At 38.6% G+C, this 17,192-nt stretch overlaps 1 protein-coding gene across 1 annotated transcript in view; it reads right to left on the bottom strand.

Moving 5' to 3' along the window:
* LOC120927026 (coiled-coil domain-containing protein 17-like) overlaps positions 1-17,192 on the bottom strand; it is a gene marked incomplete at its 5' end in the record, with an annotated part of 62,430 nt that overhangs the window by 29,446 nt on the left and 15,792 nt on the right. Inside the window, 2 exons of the mRNA XM_040337441.1 lie at positions 12,543-12,683; positions 15,430-15,566. Of these exons, the coding sequence (XP_040193375.1) occupies positions 12,543-12,683; positions 15,430-15,566 (278 nt within the window). The remainder of the gene's footprint in view (positions 1-12,542; positions 12,684-15,429; positions 15,567-17,192) is intronic.

Here is a 17,192-nt window from a genome sequence, read left to right on the forward strand (position 1 = left end):
TTAACCCAGAAAAGAGACGCACTCAAGGAAATTATGGAACAGGAAGCAAGGTATAAACTAAACTGTATTTCCAAGGAGAGGTACTTATGGGGTAATAAACCAAGTAAGCTCTTAGCTAAAATGGCTCAAAAAAAGAAAACTAGGAACTACATTGAAAAAATTAAAAGGAAAAATGGGAATTTGGTTTATGCAACTAGCGAAATTGCGGATACATTTAAAAAATATTATGAGGAATTATACACAATAAAACACCCAGGTTGGCAGGAAGGGGAAAGGGAGAAAGAGACCAGAGATTTTCTCGGAAAGGCAGGACTTTCTAGACTGGAGGAGACGGAGATCTTGAACTTGGACCGCCCTATAACTGAGGCAGAAATAAAAATAGCTCTAAATACCACCACTGGCGGAAAGAGCCCGGGTCCGGATGGGTTTTCCACCCTGTACTATAAGAGATTTAGCAATATATTGATCCCAAGGTTGTGCAAATACTTTAATGGGCTAGGCTCCGAATTCGAAACCAGTAGTGAAGCTATAGCGGCCGTGGTTGCCATAATTTTGAAAGAAGGGAAAGATAGCTCTCTCTGTTCGGGATACAGACCTATTTCTCTGTTAAACACAGACATTAAGCTTTTTGCCAAAATTCTTGCGGGGCGCCTGAAAGGGGTTATGCACTCTTTGGTGCACCCCGATCAAGTAGGGTTCGTACCCAACAGAGAGGGCAAAGACAATAGTCTAAAGGCAATTCTCCTGCTTCAGACTATAAGGCAGAATGAGTCCCCCGGTCTGCTCTTGTCAGTTGATGCTGAAAAAGCGTTTGACAGAGTAGACTGGGGGCTCATGATGGAGACCCTCACTGCCATGGGAATAGGATCCAGGTTGTCCCGTTGGATCAAAACACTTTACCTCCATCCTACCGCAAAAATTAAAGTAAACGGTACGTTATCGGAACCCTTCGAGATGGAAAATGGGACAAGGCAGGGGTGCCCCTTGTCTCCCCTCCTCTTTATCTTATCACTAGAGCCATTGTTGGCTACTATCCGAAATGACCCCGACATCAATGGAGTAAGAGTAGACGGGGAGGAACATAAACTATCGGCTTTTGCCGATGATATTTTATTTTATTTAACCAACCCGGTCAAATCCATCCCAAAGCTTTCCAAAGTATTGAAACAATACGGTTCCATCTCTAACTTTAAAATTAATGTAACCAAATCAGAAATCTTGAACATTAACTTAAATAAAAGAGAGATAGGTTTAGTGAAGGAAGTCTGCGCTTTTCCCTGGACTAAAGAACTAAAGTACCTAGGTATTAAACTTGCCAACACAGTACAGAAGATGTATAAAATAAATTATGTTCCTTTACTAAATGAGATCAAGAACGAACTGAAAAGCACGGTAAACAAACCCATATCTTGGATCGGACGCATAAATATGCTGAAGATGGTTGTAGTTCCAAAAATTCTTTATAAATTCCTATTGGTTCCAATCGCCCTCCCACAGCAATTTCTGAGAATTCTTAACACCTTGTTACTAAACTACGTATGGAAAAACAAGAAGCATAGAATATCCCTTTCCACACTAAAACAGGGGAAGCTACTCGGCGGGCTGGCTGTACCGGATATCAAAAGTTACTACAAAGCGGCAGTACTATCGCGGGCGGTAGAATGGGCCCGGGATAGGTCAGATAAAAGATGGGTGCAAATTGAGAAAGAGCTAACTAGCAAATATCTGAATAATATCATATGGATCCCTGCACAACACAGAGCACTAGATCACAAAATACACGATATAACACGAGACACTTTAAAAATGTGGGACAGAACTCAGGCACTATTAGAAGGGAAATTCAATTCCCCATTAATGAATCTAAAAGAAAACCCTTATTTTGCACCTGGGGAAAATAAAATCGGAGGGAACTGGATTAGGGAAGACACTGTGCACTTAGGAGATATTATTAAAGATGGAGAGATAATGACCTACGGAGATTTGAAATCCAAAACGGACTATTGGAATCTCGATGGGTGGCATTATTCCCAGCTGCATCACTTTGTGCGGCACCTCCCCCGCCCATTACGGACGGAGGAGGAGCTGACCCCACTTGAGAAGATTTGCAAATCTAAGAATTCAAAGGGCACTATCACTAAACTTTACGGGATATTGGTCAAGATAGGTTCTCGGGGTGAAGCACCCTTTATAGATAAATGGGAAAGAGAGCTAGGTATCACGAGAGGGACAAACACTTTTCAGAGGATTATTCAATTAACTCACTCATCTGCAATAGACGTACGTACAGCCGAAGCAAACTATAAGTGCATCTCAGGGTGGTATATCACTCCGGATAAAGCTAATAAATTTAAAGCGAACCAGTCCGCAGAGTGTTGGCGGGGCTGCTCAGAAAAGGGCACGATGGCCCATTTATGGTGGCTATGCCCAAAAATTCAACTCTATTGGGACACAATATTGAGCCAAATTAAGGTCATAACGGGTGAGGAGATAAAGAAAGACCCCTGGGTAGTGCTCTTTCACGGTAGCCAGGTGGGGGAAAAAAAATACAAGCAGTCCTTACTCCCCCACCTCTTAAACGCAGCCAAGAGACTAATACCCAAAAAGTGGCAGGAGAAGGAAAGCCCACACGTCTGGAACTGGATAGACGAAGTAGAGGAAACGCACAGGTTAGAAGAACTAAAGGATAGCCATCTGGAGACGAATAGTAAATATAGGGAGAAATGGGTTAAATGGAAGGAATATAAAAAAACATGGAGCTATGCTGAGAGAGTCAGGTTTCGCTAGGAATAAGAAACGTGTAAGTCGATCCTAAACTACATGCACTTCTTTCACGGCCTTTTGCTAGAGCGACATAAATACATATTTTCCTATCGCTGAACTTCTGAGGAAATATTTACTAGGGGAAAAGCACGAGATCCCTGGGAGCCATGAGGGGCGGGGGGGGGGGGAGGAAATAAACCTTAAAATGTTTTTCTCTCTGTCAAATGGTATCTGTTTCTGACCAGCACTGAAGGGGCGTTGAAGGTTTTGCAGTGGGGTCAAGGCCCTGTTGCCCCAGCGGTTGGCCGATACAGAAACTGTAATGCTTATGATCAAGTTATAAAAAAAAAAAAAGCAGAATAAATACCACATATGATGCAATCCACAACCTGAGACGTAAGAAGCATCAAATCATGAGCTGGTCTCCTGAATTTGGTAAAAAGCTGAGGTGGTAAAAAAAAAAAAAAAAAAAAAAAAAATGATCTTATGTAATAGTGGCATATTAAGAGCATTTAGGTGTCACTGAGTATACAAGAATAACAAAACCGAAATAGATATTTATCTCCAGGAGAAAAGGTGTGGTTGGACCCAAATTATCAATTAAACGTTTAAAACAATGATGGAAATTTTATGTTTGGTGGGGATAATTGTATTAACAAAAATAAATCTGTAAATAAAATCACAATGCAACTTTTTATAATAACATACAAGAGATACTAGTACAACTCTCTGGTTCAGCTACTGTATATCTTTCACTTTTCTGTATGGTAATGTATTCTGGAGTAGCCATATTTGTGTAGTTGCATGGTATGATTAGATAAAGATTGTGGTGTGTTTCACTTAAGTATTACTAAAGGCCAAACTTTTTTTTCTAGTTTTTATAGAGTGGAGAGGGATTAGAACCCCTTCCAAGCTCTTACTGCTACCTGTGCCCCCAGCCATTTATCTATTTGTCATGTTTACCTTTATTACCAAAAATATCCCAAACTTTGAGTTGTCCCCGGAACAATAATAGAGAGAAAATCTTTCAATGGAGACATTAGATGTGGTAAACCTGTTGACAACGAATGATTCCCTTACTATGGAGGGATTTCCGCTCACTTCCTCTTTTGCTATGGGACAAGAGAAATCTCCCCACTAGGATATAGATAGAAAAAAAAACTGAGGGGTTATAATATTCCCTTTCTCCATCTAAAATTAAAGAAAAAAAATGTTGCCCTTTAGTTCTACTTTAAATGTATGCAAATTTCGCAAGGTGCATTTAAGCATTGTCTTCCTTATACTTCTCATTATCAGTTGTAACTACGGGAATGCCTCACCTATGTTTGTATACACTATACCAAGTATTACTCTTTTTTTTTTAAACATTAACAATACCATGTATTAATCTGCAGTAGTCAGTAAGCATAAATAAACAATTCAACCTTTTGATAGTTTCTTTATCAAGCTATTGCAAATATATGCTGGTCAACAGCCAACAGAGTGCTCCAAGGGAAACCTCAAGGCATCTAAAGAGGATCTGTTACTAAGTAAAACACCTATGTACGTTATCATTCTTCACCAGCTGGGCTTCATATCGGTGTGAATATATTATGTGATACTAGTTTGCAGTAGAGTGTCAGCAAATGCTGACTTCTATCATAGGGATATTGTAAAGTGACTGTTTCATTTAAAAAGGGAATGTATAGTAAGGCTGGCCATAGACAGAGCAACTGTGTTGATGGGGGAATCCCTCCCACTGAGCCATTGTGTTCTCCCAGCAGGGAGGGAGGATACCCTCCCTGCCAGGAGAACACAGTGAATATTATTAGCGGCTATAACAGCTGCTAGCAATAATTAAGTGAAAAAATGATTGCACTACGGCTAATGCCGCGTACAGACGGTCGTTTTATGCGATGTAATAAAACAACGTTTTCTGTGAAGTAAAAAACGACATTTTTGAAACTTCAATTTTCAAAAACGACGTTGCCTACACACCATCGTTTTTTCACAATGCTCTAGCAAAGCGAGGTTATGTTCACCACGTTTTTTCCATTGAAGCTCGCTTCATAACTAGCTTCTGGGCATGCGCGGGTTCAAAAACGTTGTTTTAAACGTCGTTTTTTGCTACACACGGTCAATTTCTGTGACACAAAAAACGACATTTTGAAAAACAACACATAAAATTGAAGCATGCTTCAATTTTTTTTTTCCGTTTCTTACAAGACATAAAGCGACGTTTTCCCCCACACACGGTCAATGAAATTGACGTTTTTAAAAACTTCGTTTTTTTACATCGCATAAAACGACCGTCTGTACGCGGCATAGGGGTAAGCTGGCAGCACCACAATAAGATGAGCAGCGCTAAAAATATATGTGTATCCCAGGTGTAAACCTAGATAAAAAATAAATGTACACACCTGGATCTGTGCTAGAATAGACAAAGTGTGTGAATCGAATAATGATAGTACATATATATATAAATCAAAAAATGAATGAATGTGTACTCAACAATGAATGAACTGAAAACAATGATGACACGGGTCAAGTGACACCATAGTATCAAAATAAAAAACAGTATGCACATATAACAGTATACCAAGTGCATGAACTTAAATAGATAATGACACAATGTATAGTCCATCAGTAATAAATGTCATGGTGTATCCTCTGGAAGAGCCCTTCATGAGTATAAACAGTAAGTGGATCTTGTGAACATAAATGGTAATGTTCCATTGTTCAAATGTTCAAACACCCAGGACCGTGTTTTCATCACCCAGGGAGGGGTTAGGTACTCCTATCATGAGATGTGGACACACACGCCAGCGGTGGTTAGTCATAAAGGCATGGATGAAAATCCAGATCACAGGCCACAATCTCCTGAAGTTGGGACACACCAGCAATGATGCAGCGAACCAGCGATAGACTTGTTGTGTTTACGCAAAACTGATTGCCAATAGTGTAGCACATATTTTACACTTCTTAATTAAAGAGGACTGAATGGGTTTCGTCACAGGGCGGCAAGCTCTTGACGCTACAAGGCGCATTTTAAATCTCATTCATTATACTGAAACAACAGGTGAGCCTTCTCTGCTCCTTACTCCTGGATGCAGAGAAGCCATTGACAAGATTCACTTGGGCTACTTGTCGCAAGTATTGCATACGTTTGGCCTCTCTGGAGATATACAAGCAGCTATTTTTGCCCTGTATACTGAGCTTTCAGCATTTGTTTTTTCAGAGGGTCTATTTTCTTAAAGCTTTCTTTTACGAATGATACAAGACAGGGGTACCCACTCCCCCCTCTAATCTTCGCATTACTTATGGAACTGCTTGCTGAAAAGCTCCATACACACCCGCAAATAACTGGCATTAAGGTACGCCATAGCCTCAATACTATCACATTGTTTGCCGATAATATTATTCTGACATTGACGAATCCAGCTCTTTCCCTGTCAAAAGCATATGACATTCTTCAGTTATTTAATAAAGTTTCATATTACAAAATTATTGAAAGTCGAGCCTTTTAGGAATTAATGTAAACATGGAATATAAATCTTTTTTACAATCCAGGTTCCCCTTCCCATGGACGCAGGAGTCACTGCAATACAATAATAGATTACTTCCCCTCTCCCCTCTTTGTATAAAGCTAACTTCACTCCCCTTGCTGATCTGCTTAGTCAAGATCTAGAGCGATTAAAAAAGCAATATCTATTGTGGTCTGAAAGGGCGGATGTTGGTTCTTCCAACTATGATATGTTATTTTAGGACCCTACCCATTTGCATTCCCAATATTTTCTACCAGTCCCTGCAGACAAAGATTTTGAAATAAATTTGGCAAAATAAGAGAGCTAGATGTCCCCTTTGCATTTTAGCGAAGCACAGAAAGGTGGGAGGCATGTTATTTTTCTTCATACGGCCACTATCCTAGACCAACTGAAATCTTGGATACTCCCCACTAATTCTGGTCTGTTGAGTCAGCTGTTGAGTCAGCTGAAACAGGTTCCTGTCCCCTTGGGAACTTTGCATTCACTATTGTTCTTTATCCAGTTCTGCTGTATTACCTTGGCACACATCCCCTTACTGCAGCGGCGCTTAGAGCATGGGAGAACTGCCTTCAAAATGATCCATACCAATTCAAAATCTACTACCATACCTATCCCATTGAAAGCCCTCCATTTTCTCCTCCAATGAGGCCTCCTTTAGGCATTGTGAAGCTAAGGGGATTAAACGATATCTGACCTTACGCAGGGTGGTAAGCTGGCTACATTCAATTATCTCATTTTGAGATTCTCTATTTCACAGAATTATTTCTTACTTGTTGCTAGAGTGGCTGCATGCCCTAACAAATATTCAATTTCTGACCTCCCAGACTTAGCCTGGTCCTTCTGGAATGCCATTCAGCCAGTATCAATGGAATTTTCCCATTTTATAACCTTTTAAAATCAAAATCAACATTTACCAAAACCTCTCCTATGTTTGTTTTTTTTAACAGAAAAACCATAAACCTCTCCTATGTTTAAGTGGGAAAAGGATCTAAATATTTCTCTTTAGATGAACAATGACCGAAAGCCATTGCATTAAACCTTTCTTTCTCAAAACGTATAAACCACTGAGAGAAAGCTCAAAAAATCCATCTGGTACCTGACTCTGTACTCAATTGCTACATTTTCTAAAACAGACAATCACTTGTGCTGGAGGGGCTGTGGGTAGGTAGGGGCACTCGAACATATGCTTTGGTCTTGTTTGAATATTAGAAACTATTGAAATGCCATTTTCAAAATGATATCAAGAGTGACAGGTGTACTTATCAAAGCAAATGTAGAACAAGCACTATTAAGCGCACACATGAAAAGATACCCATCTTTGATGAGACCCAGATTGATTTATATATCCTTTTTGTAGCACACACTATGATCCTTAAGAAATGTAAATACAAATTTTTCCCCAATGTGTCCACGATTACACAGCACATGAATATAATCTTTGGGTATGAACAACTGATGGCTTATAAAGAATGTCACTTCTGATAAATTTCACAGTAGATAGGAACCTTGGCAACAGTGTAGGCTCACCATTACATCAATCTGGTCATCCATCCATCCCTGATTAGGCCCATCTATACTTATATAGTTATCATCTCTATCAGCTTCAGATTACCCTTTTGAGGGGTAGATATCATTTCTGATTCTCTCTTTGCCCTTTGAATCATTGGAACGTACACTATTTACTTCTTATGATGTTCTTTGTTCCTTTTTTTCTCATTTGTATGTTGAACTTTTTGTGTAATTCTCAAGAACACAGTTTGGCACCATAAGGTTCCTCTTGTTATTGAATACCCGTATTGTTTGCCCACCATTTTATATGCATTTCATGCAAGTATTTTGCTGTTGTATTTAGGATGATGGCTAGATTATGTAATTGCCTCACTGTGCCAATTTGTTTTGTATGCTTTATTAAAATTCAATAAAAATCCATTTTAAAAAAATGGTCTGGCCACCTGAGGTCAGAAGTGGAGTGTTGGGCCTGGCAGTATAAGGATTAATAGGGAGAGACCAGGCAGGATTTAATTAAGAAATCAAAGTTAGAGTGCATTTATTCACAAAGAAAAAAGGCACAAAATATGTACAGTTAAAGCACACTAAACAAGCAGCTACTGTAGGCCAATATTTAAGAGGGAGAGATCAGGCAGGTTTTAATTAAGAAATCAAAATGATAGTTTATTACTGTACAGTAAAAAAAAAAGTCATAAAGATTGTACAGGCTTAATGCACACTATGGGGTCTATTTATAAAACATTTGTTGGGTGAATGTCACAAACATTTGTGAAGATTGCACACATCTTACCTGTATTTTCTGGAATAAAATTTTTTACCCATGCTTTTAAGTTCCATCTTGTCAGCTCTAACGTAGTATCGTTTTCTGAGATACCTCAGTGGGAAAATATACATAATTTTGGCCGGTTAATTTTGGATTTAATCTCTTACTGAAAATAAGGGGGGTAATTTGTGTAACCTGTATGAATGCTTGTGACATTCAACCAATAAATATTTTACAAACAAACCCCTATATTAGACCACTGTTTCAGAGAGAGAAACCAGGCATGTTTTTATCAGGAAATCCAAATGACAGTGTATTATTTCACTCTATGCACACTATGCGGTTTTAGTATCTGAAGTTTCAGAGAAAGAGACCATGCAGATTTTGATAAAAAAAAAAAATAGAATGTATTATTTTACAGAAATATCACAGAAATATAGTACAGACTTGATGTGCTCTATGAAAAACTGCTTTAGTAGCTTACAGATTCAGTGAGTAAGACCAAAAAGGTCATTATGAAATCATAATCAGATTGTATTATTTTAGAAAAATAAAATAAATAAGGTGGGCTTAAGGCACAGAAGGCATTCAGTTTTACTGTATTACAATTTCAAAAGGAAATACCAGGCAGGTTTTATTGTAAAATAAAATGTTTTTTTTTTCTCAGACACAACAGCAAGAAATATTGTACAAACGCAATGTAAGCACTTTTACTAGGCCACAATTCAGGAGACAACAAGACCAGGCAGATTTTGTCATAAAATTAAAATGCAGTTGGAGAGTGCAAAATCTGCAAAATCTCTGCATAGAAGCCAATCAACTTCCAGTCTTTTTTTTTATGTCAAAGCTTAATTGAACAAGCTGAAGTTAGAAGCTGATTGGCTACCATGCACAGCTACACCAGATTTTGCACTCTCCAGTTTTATGAAATTTACTCCAGTGTATTACTGGACCCCAAGTAGTCTGCATTCATAGGGTTTAGGTGCTACCTGTGACTGCTGCTTGTATCCGGGCTTGTCGATTATGTTTGGAAAAACAACTTGAAATCATCCTTTACCTCTGTTCCTTTTTTCAGAAATTTGAGGATCAGTGGCATGTTGGGCATGAGACGGGGACCAGTCACTATCTGGAAATGTGATCAGTGGACCTTCTGCAGCACCACTTCTAAATAGTGCATTTTTTCATTTTCAGATGCAGAACCTGTTCGCCCCCCACTAATACCTGCACCTGCTGAACCTCTGCCTCTTCTTTTAGGCCTGTCTGACTGTATGAATACAGGGGATTTCCTAAAATTATTAGCAACTATCATAATAGGGTGATTGACAGTGTGCTGCTTTGGTGCAATTAATGTGATTATTTGGTACACTAAACTGTACTGCACAAATGTGGGGTGATGTTCTACAAAAAAGGGCAGGCTTGCTTGTTTTAGAAACATTAAATGCTGCTGACCTCCCTAAAAAAATTCTATCCAAAAACAACGCACCCCAGCCCTAAAATAGTAAACTTCAAACCTTAGCACCAAAAAACTAAACTCCAACCCTTTGTTTTTTTGTTTTTTTTTAACCTAACCTAACTAATGATAAAAAAAAAACTGCAATGGGGTGAGGTCAACAGCAAAACAGCGCCTACAAATGTTGATAACACATTGGGTCTATGCAATGTCAACACAGTACGCAATAATATGTAGAACAGCAAACTGAAACTCACAGTATCGTAGCTAACTACAGCACAGTGAACACAGGGAGGGGGTATACACTTTGTAGCCCAACACACTGCAATTAACTGTAATATTGCATTGTGTATATCGCTGTTCTGCACTGTGTAGTACAGCAGCAAATATCTCTTCCTGTAACACTCTTCCTATTAACTACAAATTTCCAACACACACTGACTGTATATATGATTGTATAAAACATTGTTCAGTAGCACTGTATAGTATAGCAACAACTATCTCTTGCTGCAAACCCTCTGTGAGCTCTCTCTCAACTCCAAGCCTCCAGTGCACACTGAAAAAAGGCATATGGTTCTCTTACTTTCATAGGAAAGGGGCTGGAACATAAGAAAGACCCAATTTAAGCCCTCTGACCACCGTTCAGAGGCTAGGAAGTACATTATAAAAAATTGGTTGCTATGGTGACAGATCGCTTCATTTAAATTGCCATTTTCCTGAACTATGAAGAACTTTGACCCCCACCCAAAACTCATTCCCTACGAATAAACTACATAGAAATCATCTCACAGCAATATTGAATTAGACTAAAATATATATATATATATATATATATATATCTCATAAAATGAAACATAACATTAATAAAAAACACAAAACTGGTGTAATATCTTTTGACTTGCTTCCCCAAATCTATAACTGGGAACAATAGGACAGCAGCATATAATTGCCCCATTAAGAAACTATTAACATTAAAACCAATGTTCAGACCCTTCTGATACAGTGTTCCCAACATGTGAATACACTCACCTTCTTTTAAGGGGATCTTCACCTCTCCATTTCCCCTCTATTGTTTGGATGGACAACTGTATTTTACTAGGGTCACATTAATGCTGTTTCTTTAAATGATCAGGGACACTGATTGTTTTTCTTAATATTATTATGTCTTGTTTTTCTTAATATTATTGATATGCTCTTCCACTAACTTTGCTAAGGTTGGTAAGGGAACTCTCAGAAAATCTGAAGTTTTGTAGTGTCTGCAAAGTGTGGAGGAAGAGCTTTTTGAAAGAGATTACAGAGATCAGTAACCAACTGAAGGAGAGGTACAGTGTTCTTGTAACAGTATAACAGAGCATTTTTAGAAACTTTTATAGTACGCGGCTATTTAAATCTAATTTGTAAAATAAAAACCCACAAATAATTTTTTTCTCTTCTCTCTGCTTAAATAGTAGGGTGGAAGAGGCTGGACTAAGCTGTGATTGGCTACCAATGCAGTCAATGGGAAGGACCCCCTTATCAACCAGCCAGGAGGATTGTGATTGGCTGGATGGCCATGAGGTAAACCCCACCCACCAGGGGGACAGATTAAAAGTTCATTTTTTAGCCAACATTTTTTTTTAAAGTTTTTATTTAGTCCTACTTTAATAATGGCCACTGTAGATAAGCTTGTGATGGCATCAGACCAGGACTATACTTCTACTAATCTCAGTACTGGGTGCCAAAATGCAGAGCACCCAGTACCCCACTGTCACTCTGCAATGTGACCGAAAACACTGTAATTTCACACAAAAAAGCCAATGAGCCACATGTTGGCCACCAGCGATGTATAGTGTTCTGCATCTAAAAAGTCTTAATAATTGTGTCTGTATGTGTTTATGATTTTAACTGAGGTTTTGGTGCATTCTGATGTGAATCAAACAGTTAAAGAAAAATTAAAACTTTTTGGAACCCTCCCCTTCTCTGGGGTCACATTTGGCACCTTTAGGGGGGAGGGGGGAGCAGATACCTGTCTAATACAGGTATTTGCTCCCACTTCCTGGCATAGATCACCTCGCGAACTACGCCACTTCTGGTGCCTAACCCAGAACACAGCAGGGACCAGTGAAGAAGCGCAGCATGACTCACACATGCGCAGTAGGGATTCGGGAAGTGAAGCCGCAACGCTTCATTTTCTGATTCCCTCACCGAGGATGGCGGCGGGGGCAGCCGAGAGCCGAGCGATTACTCAGCTTCGGCTGGCCTCATCGCGGGCACTTTTTTTAAGTGGGACCTCCGCTTTAAGTACTGGGGTCTAATTTTAAGAGGTGAGTTTCCTCTTGAGACTGGGACACCTGTGAGGGTTAACTTGAATGTGTCACACAATTACATGGCAGTTTGAAATTTGGAGTCTAGTTACTGCACATGATTAATCAAAGTATATGTTTATGAACTGAAAAAGTTCATTGGATGTGCACAGACTGTTTATCAGAGTTAGGGATTTTAGGGTGTGCCCAGGAGTCTTTTTTTGTATTGTATTTCCAAAATATAAATGTACCTCCATTTGTTGTCTTGGGAATCCTGTTATTCTTCTGTCTTTGAAGTTGAAGTTTGAAGAGTTCATCTTCTAATTGCTGATTTTCAATTTCAAGTGTAATTAATTTTTCATTCAAATGCCATTTCATAGTACCATGTCCCTCTAAAAACATGAAAAATTTTAGTAAATGAACACGGTAAAGAAATCTATGTGATTGGACCAAAATTCAAATCAAGAAGCAAACTGAAATTGGCAATTAATGTGTAGATTTTAATATTTCTATAATGACAGCAATGATGACTGTCAAATGAATTCTGCACGGCAAATATTGTTCTCATACCATTGAGAGGTTGAGTATCAAACTATATGTCTTCAATATACCGCAAATGACTAATACAAAAGAGGTTTCACAAAAAAGAGAATCAGCTGTATATTATATACACATTTATTGAATAAAAAAACATGCACTATAAAACAGATGGGGCCCCCACATTCTTTTGTAAACACATCTAAGCAAATGAACAACTGTCATAGACATCAAATAACACAGCTGTGGTCCAGTAACCCAATATCCTGGATATATCTTGGATATAATGATACCTAATAATTCATTGTAATGCATTCTCAGTCCTATTCCACAAAATACCGGAGTTCATAGTTGTCCATCTACAAATGATGAATGAATAAATATATTCTATTAACATCAATAAATATATTGTATTATGCAGGTTGGCACAGTAGCAAATCTTAGAAACTAACACGCAACACTAAACAATCAAGTGTATGATTAGTTAAATGAATTCAACACATGGTATGCCAATACGTGTGAATAAAACATTGAACGTGAGTTATTACGCTAAGATAAGAATATTCACAGGATGCGGTCACGTATAACACTACGACGAGCCGGAAAAATTAGGTTCAATGCTTTTGAGCATGCGTCGACTTGATTCTGAGCATGCGTGGATTTTTCTCCGATGGAGTTCCAAAATTTTTAAATATGTTCTATTTTCTTTCACCAATGGAAAAAAGACCGATAGGGCCCACACACGATCAGTTTGTGCCCTTTCTAACTCGGGTCATAACGTGAGCGCGATGCATTGTAGCCCATTATGCTTTACCTTTGCAGGAAAACAAAGAGGAAGTAACACCCATCAGGGTTTACTTCCTCCTTAATTTTGTACGATAGTCAAACCAACTCATTTATTACCAAAGCTAAATAGAAAAATCAGCCATTAATTGGAACTGGTATAGAAAACAAAATGTGGAACCATGTGGGTCACAATAAATGGATGAATCCAAACAATCCAAATACTTTTGGACTCCTGCGTAGTAGCATAGTGTCACAGGAAGTTGCCTCCAGCTCACGTAGTAGTCATCAAAAGTTTAAAGGCCATCAAGCAAATGAAAACACACTGGCAGTGGCTGTGCCTCATAAGGTGTATAATGGTGTATGTACACTTTGGAGGAGATTTACTAAAACCAATCAGCTTCTAGGTTTTATTGGCAAAGCATAACTGAACAACCTGAAGTAAGAAGCGGATTGTTTACTATACACAGCTACACCAGATTCTGTGTGCATCAGTTTTAGTAAATCTCCCCTTGTGAGTCCATCTAGCAACACCTGAGATGTGTAAATGCTAGAATAAAATAATAAAATCTCACCCAGTTCATGGAATTTTCAACCACCCCACTGGTGGTGTCAAAGAGCATGGCTCATGCAAAGGTCCCAAGAGTGGGTACAAGAGTCATGTGTTAGGGGCTCTTAAGCGTTTTGCCAGAGCTTCCTCATTAGATTTCATTGTCAGATCCATTTTATTTAGGATATTGTGTTACTGGGGCACAGCTATGTTATTTGATGTATATGGAAATTGTTCAACTACAATTTACAACCGTCAGACTGTCAGTGGTTATGAGGTTATGTTGCACCCATTGTCATGGTTTGTGGACATGTAGGTAAAGGACAACAACATTTTTTAAGATGAGCAAAAGAAATTCCACATACTGCAATGTAAAATAATATTCTTACTTTATTAAAATAACCAACAGGAAAAAAAACTATTCTATTTGAGCCCTAAATGAGAGGAAGTCCAAAGCCTGTATTTTCTATTACAGCTTCGTCAGCAGGTGTGTTCAGAAGTTACCAAATTATCAAAAAAAGGGCATGGAATAAACTGTTGCAGTACAGAAATGTCTGGATGATGATTAACACCTTTCATATGCCTACTGTTCAGTTAGCATATTATTTCTTATCATTCTTAGATTGAGACAGAACAAGTGATAGGAATCCTTAACAAAAGCTGCTTAGCTTGTAGAGTCTAACTAAAGGCATGCATAAATAACTAAAACATTGGCATGACAGACCACCTACTACATATGGGTACAATACAAGGGATCAACAGGGGTGGGAGACTAGCAACCACTTTTCATATATAGTTGAAAAAAAAACTTGAAGTTCTCAGAAGGTGAAATGTCATACGATGCGCAGCCCTACTAATGGCCTTATTTATGTAATTTATGTTTCTCAATTAATTTTTGTATTTTCTAAATAAATATCAAATTTTTAAACTCATTACGCCTTCAAAGTCCATTATCTGCTCTATACATATATGTATCTATATATATATATATATATATATATATATATATATATATATGTGTGTGTATATCCTTTTTCAATTCTAGTTATCGGGACGTGGCATTGTATTACACTTTTTTCTCATATCCACAGTCCCACTCTGTGATGATCTGATTCATTATTCCATGAATAAATAACTGTCAAATTATTGTTAATCCATTGTGTAATTCTTATATCCATATAAAATGCATTGTGCCAAAGATAATGTAAAATGTTTTACTATGTACTTTTTGTTTTTACTTTTTGTAATAGAAAAGGAATGTAACCTACTTTTATTTTTCTTCCGCATTGATTGGGCATGTTTTTCTTTTTGTTCTATGAGCTGTGCTTCAGTCAAAAGGTCTTGCAAATGCGCCAAGATCATCTGATCATTTCCTCCATTTTGAAGATAAGTCAAGCGCAATGCACTGTTTGTGGGAATAAGTGATCATGACATAAGGGTTAAGGCAAATAAAAAACAAAATATTTAAATATTTTAATCATTACAAGCCAAAGTCTGGAAAGTGCCTACACAGGATTCAGTATGCAAAAACTTTTGGGGATGAAAAAAAGCTATAAAAAAACAAAACAAAATAAAGCTTTTTTTACATTTTGGATAGGGGAATAAGGTTTAAAGCTTAAGTAAACCCATCGATTTAACAGTTCCAAAAAACAGTTACATTCTGTCACATTGGTTGTGCTCTTAACCAAACTTTCAAACCATCCAATGGTTGGTGTCATAACTGATCACATGTGCAGCATCAGGGCAGTTGAACATTAACCCCTTCAATACAGGGCTTTTATACCCACCTCCATACCGGCCTATTCTGGCACTTCTCTCCTACATGTACAAATCATCATTCTTTTGCTAGAAAATTACTCAGAACCCCCAAACATTATATATGTTTTTTAGCAGACACCCTAGGGAAAAATATGGCGGTCATTGCTACTTGTTATCTTGTACGGTATTTGCGAAATAATTTTTCAAATGCCATTTTTTTGGAAAAAAAAATGGTTTCATAAATTAAAAAATAACAAAACAGTAAAGTTAGCCCAATTTTTTGTAAAATATGAAAGATGATGTTACGCCGAGTAAATAGATACCTAACATGTCACGCTTAAAAATTGCACACACTTATGGAATGGCGCCAAACTTTGTTACTTAAAAATCTCCATAGGCGACGCTTTGAAAATGTTTACAGGTTACCAGTTAAGAGTGACAGAGAAGGTCTAGTGCTAGAATTGTTGCACACGCTCTAACGCACGTGGTGATACCTCACATATGTGGTTTGAACAGCGTTTACATACGTGGGCGGACTTACGTGTGCGTTCGCTTCTGAGCACGAGCTATCGGGGACAGGGGCATTTTCAATTTTTTTTATTATTATTTTTTGTTACTTATTTATTTATTTTTTACATATCTGTCCTCCAGGCTGGAAAGCATGAGACCGTGAAAAACATTTCACTGCTCTCATGCTTACGCACCCGGGCCTCCGACAGTCATGGCGCGACCCCAATCTGTGTAAAGAGCCGCGACCGCGGCTCTTTAACCATGTGATCGGCTGTGACCAATCACAGCCGGTCACATGTAAACACAGAGATGCCGGTAATCGGCTTTTCTCTCCTCACACTGACAGCAATGATTGCCCACCACTGCCAGCAATAAGTGCCATCCAGTGCCCACAATTGCCATCAATCTGTGCCCAAAAGTGCCAGTAACCAGTGCCCACAAGTGATGCCAGTCAGTGCTGGCTATTAGCGATGCCCATCAATGCCCATCACTGCTGCGCATCAATGCTCATCACTGCTGCCCATCAATGCCACCCATCAATGCCCACCAGTGCTGCCAATCTGTGCCCACCAGTGCCGCCTACCTGTGCCCAGTGCCCACCAGTGCCACCCATTAGTGCCGCCTATCAGTGCTCATCAGTGCAACATATCAGTGCCACCTTTTAGGGCCCATAAGTGCAGCATATTCGTGCCTCCTCATCAGTGCCACCTAATCAGTGCCCATAAGTGCCGCCTCATCAGTGTCCATAAGTGCCACCTCATCA

Source organism: Rana temporaria, chromosome 1 (assembly GCF_905171775.1).
Source record: "Rana temporaria chromosome 1, aRanTem1.1, whole genome shotgun sequence".
Taxonomy (NCBI): domain Eukaryota; kingdom Metazoa; phylum Chordata; class Amphibia; order Anura; family Ranidae; genus Rana; species Rana temporaria.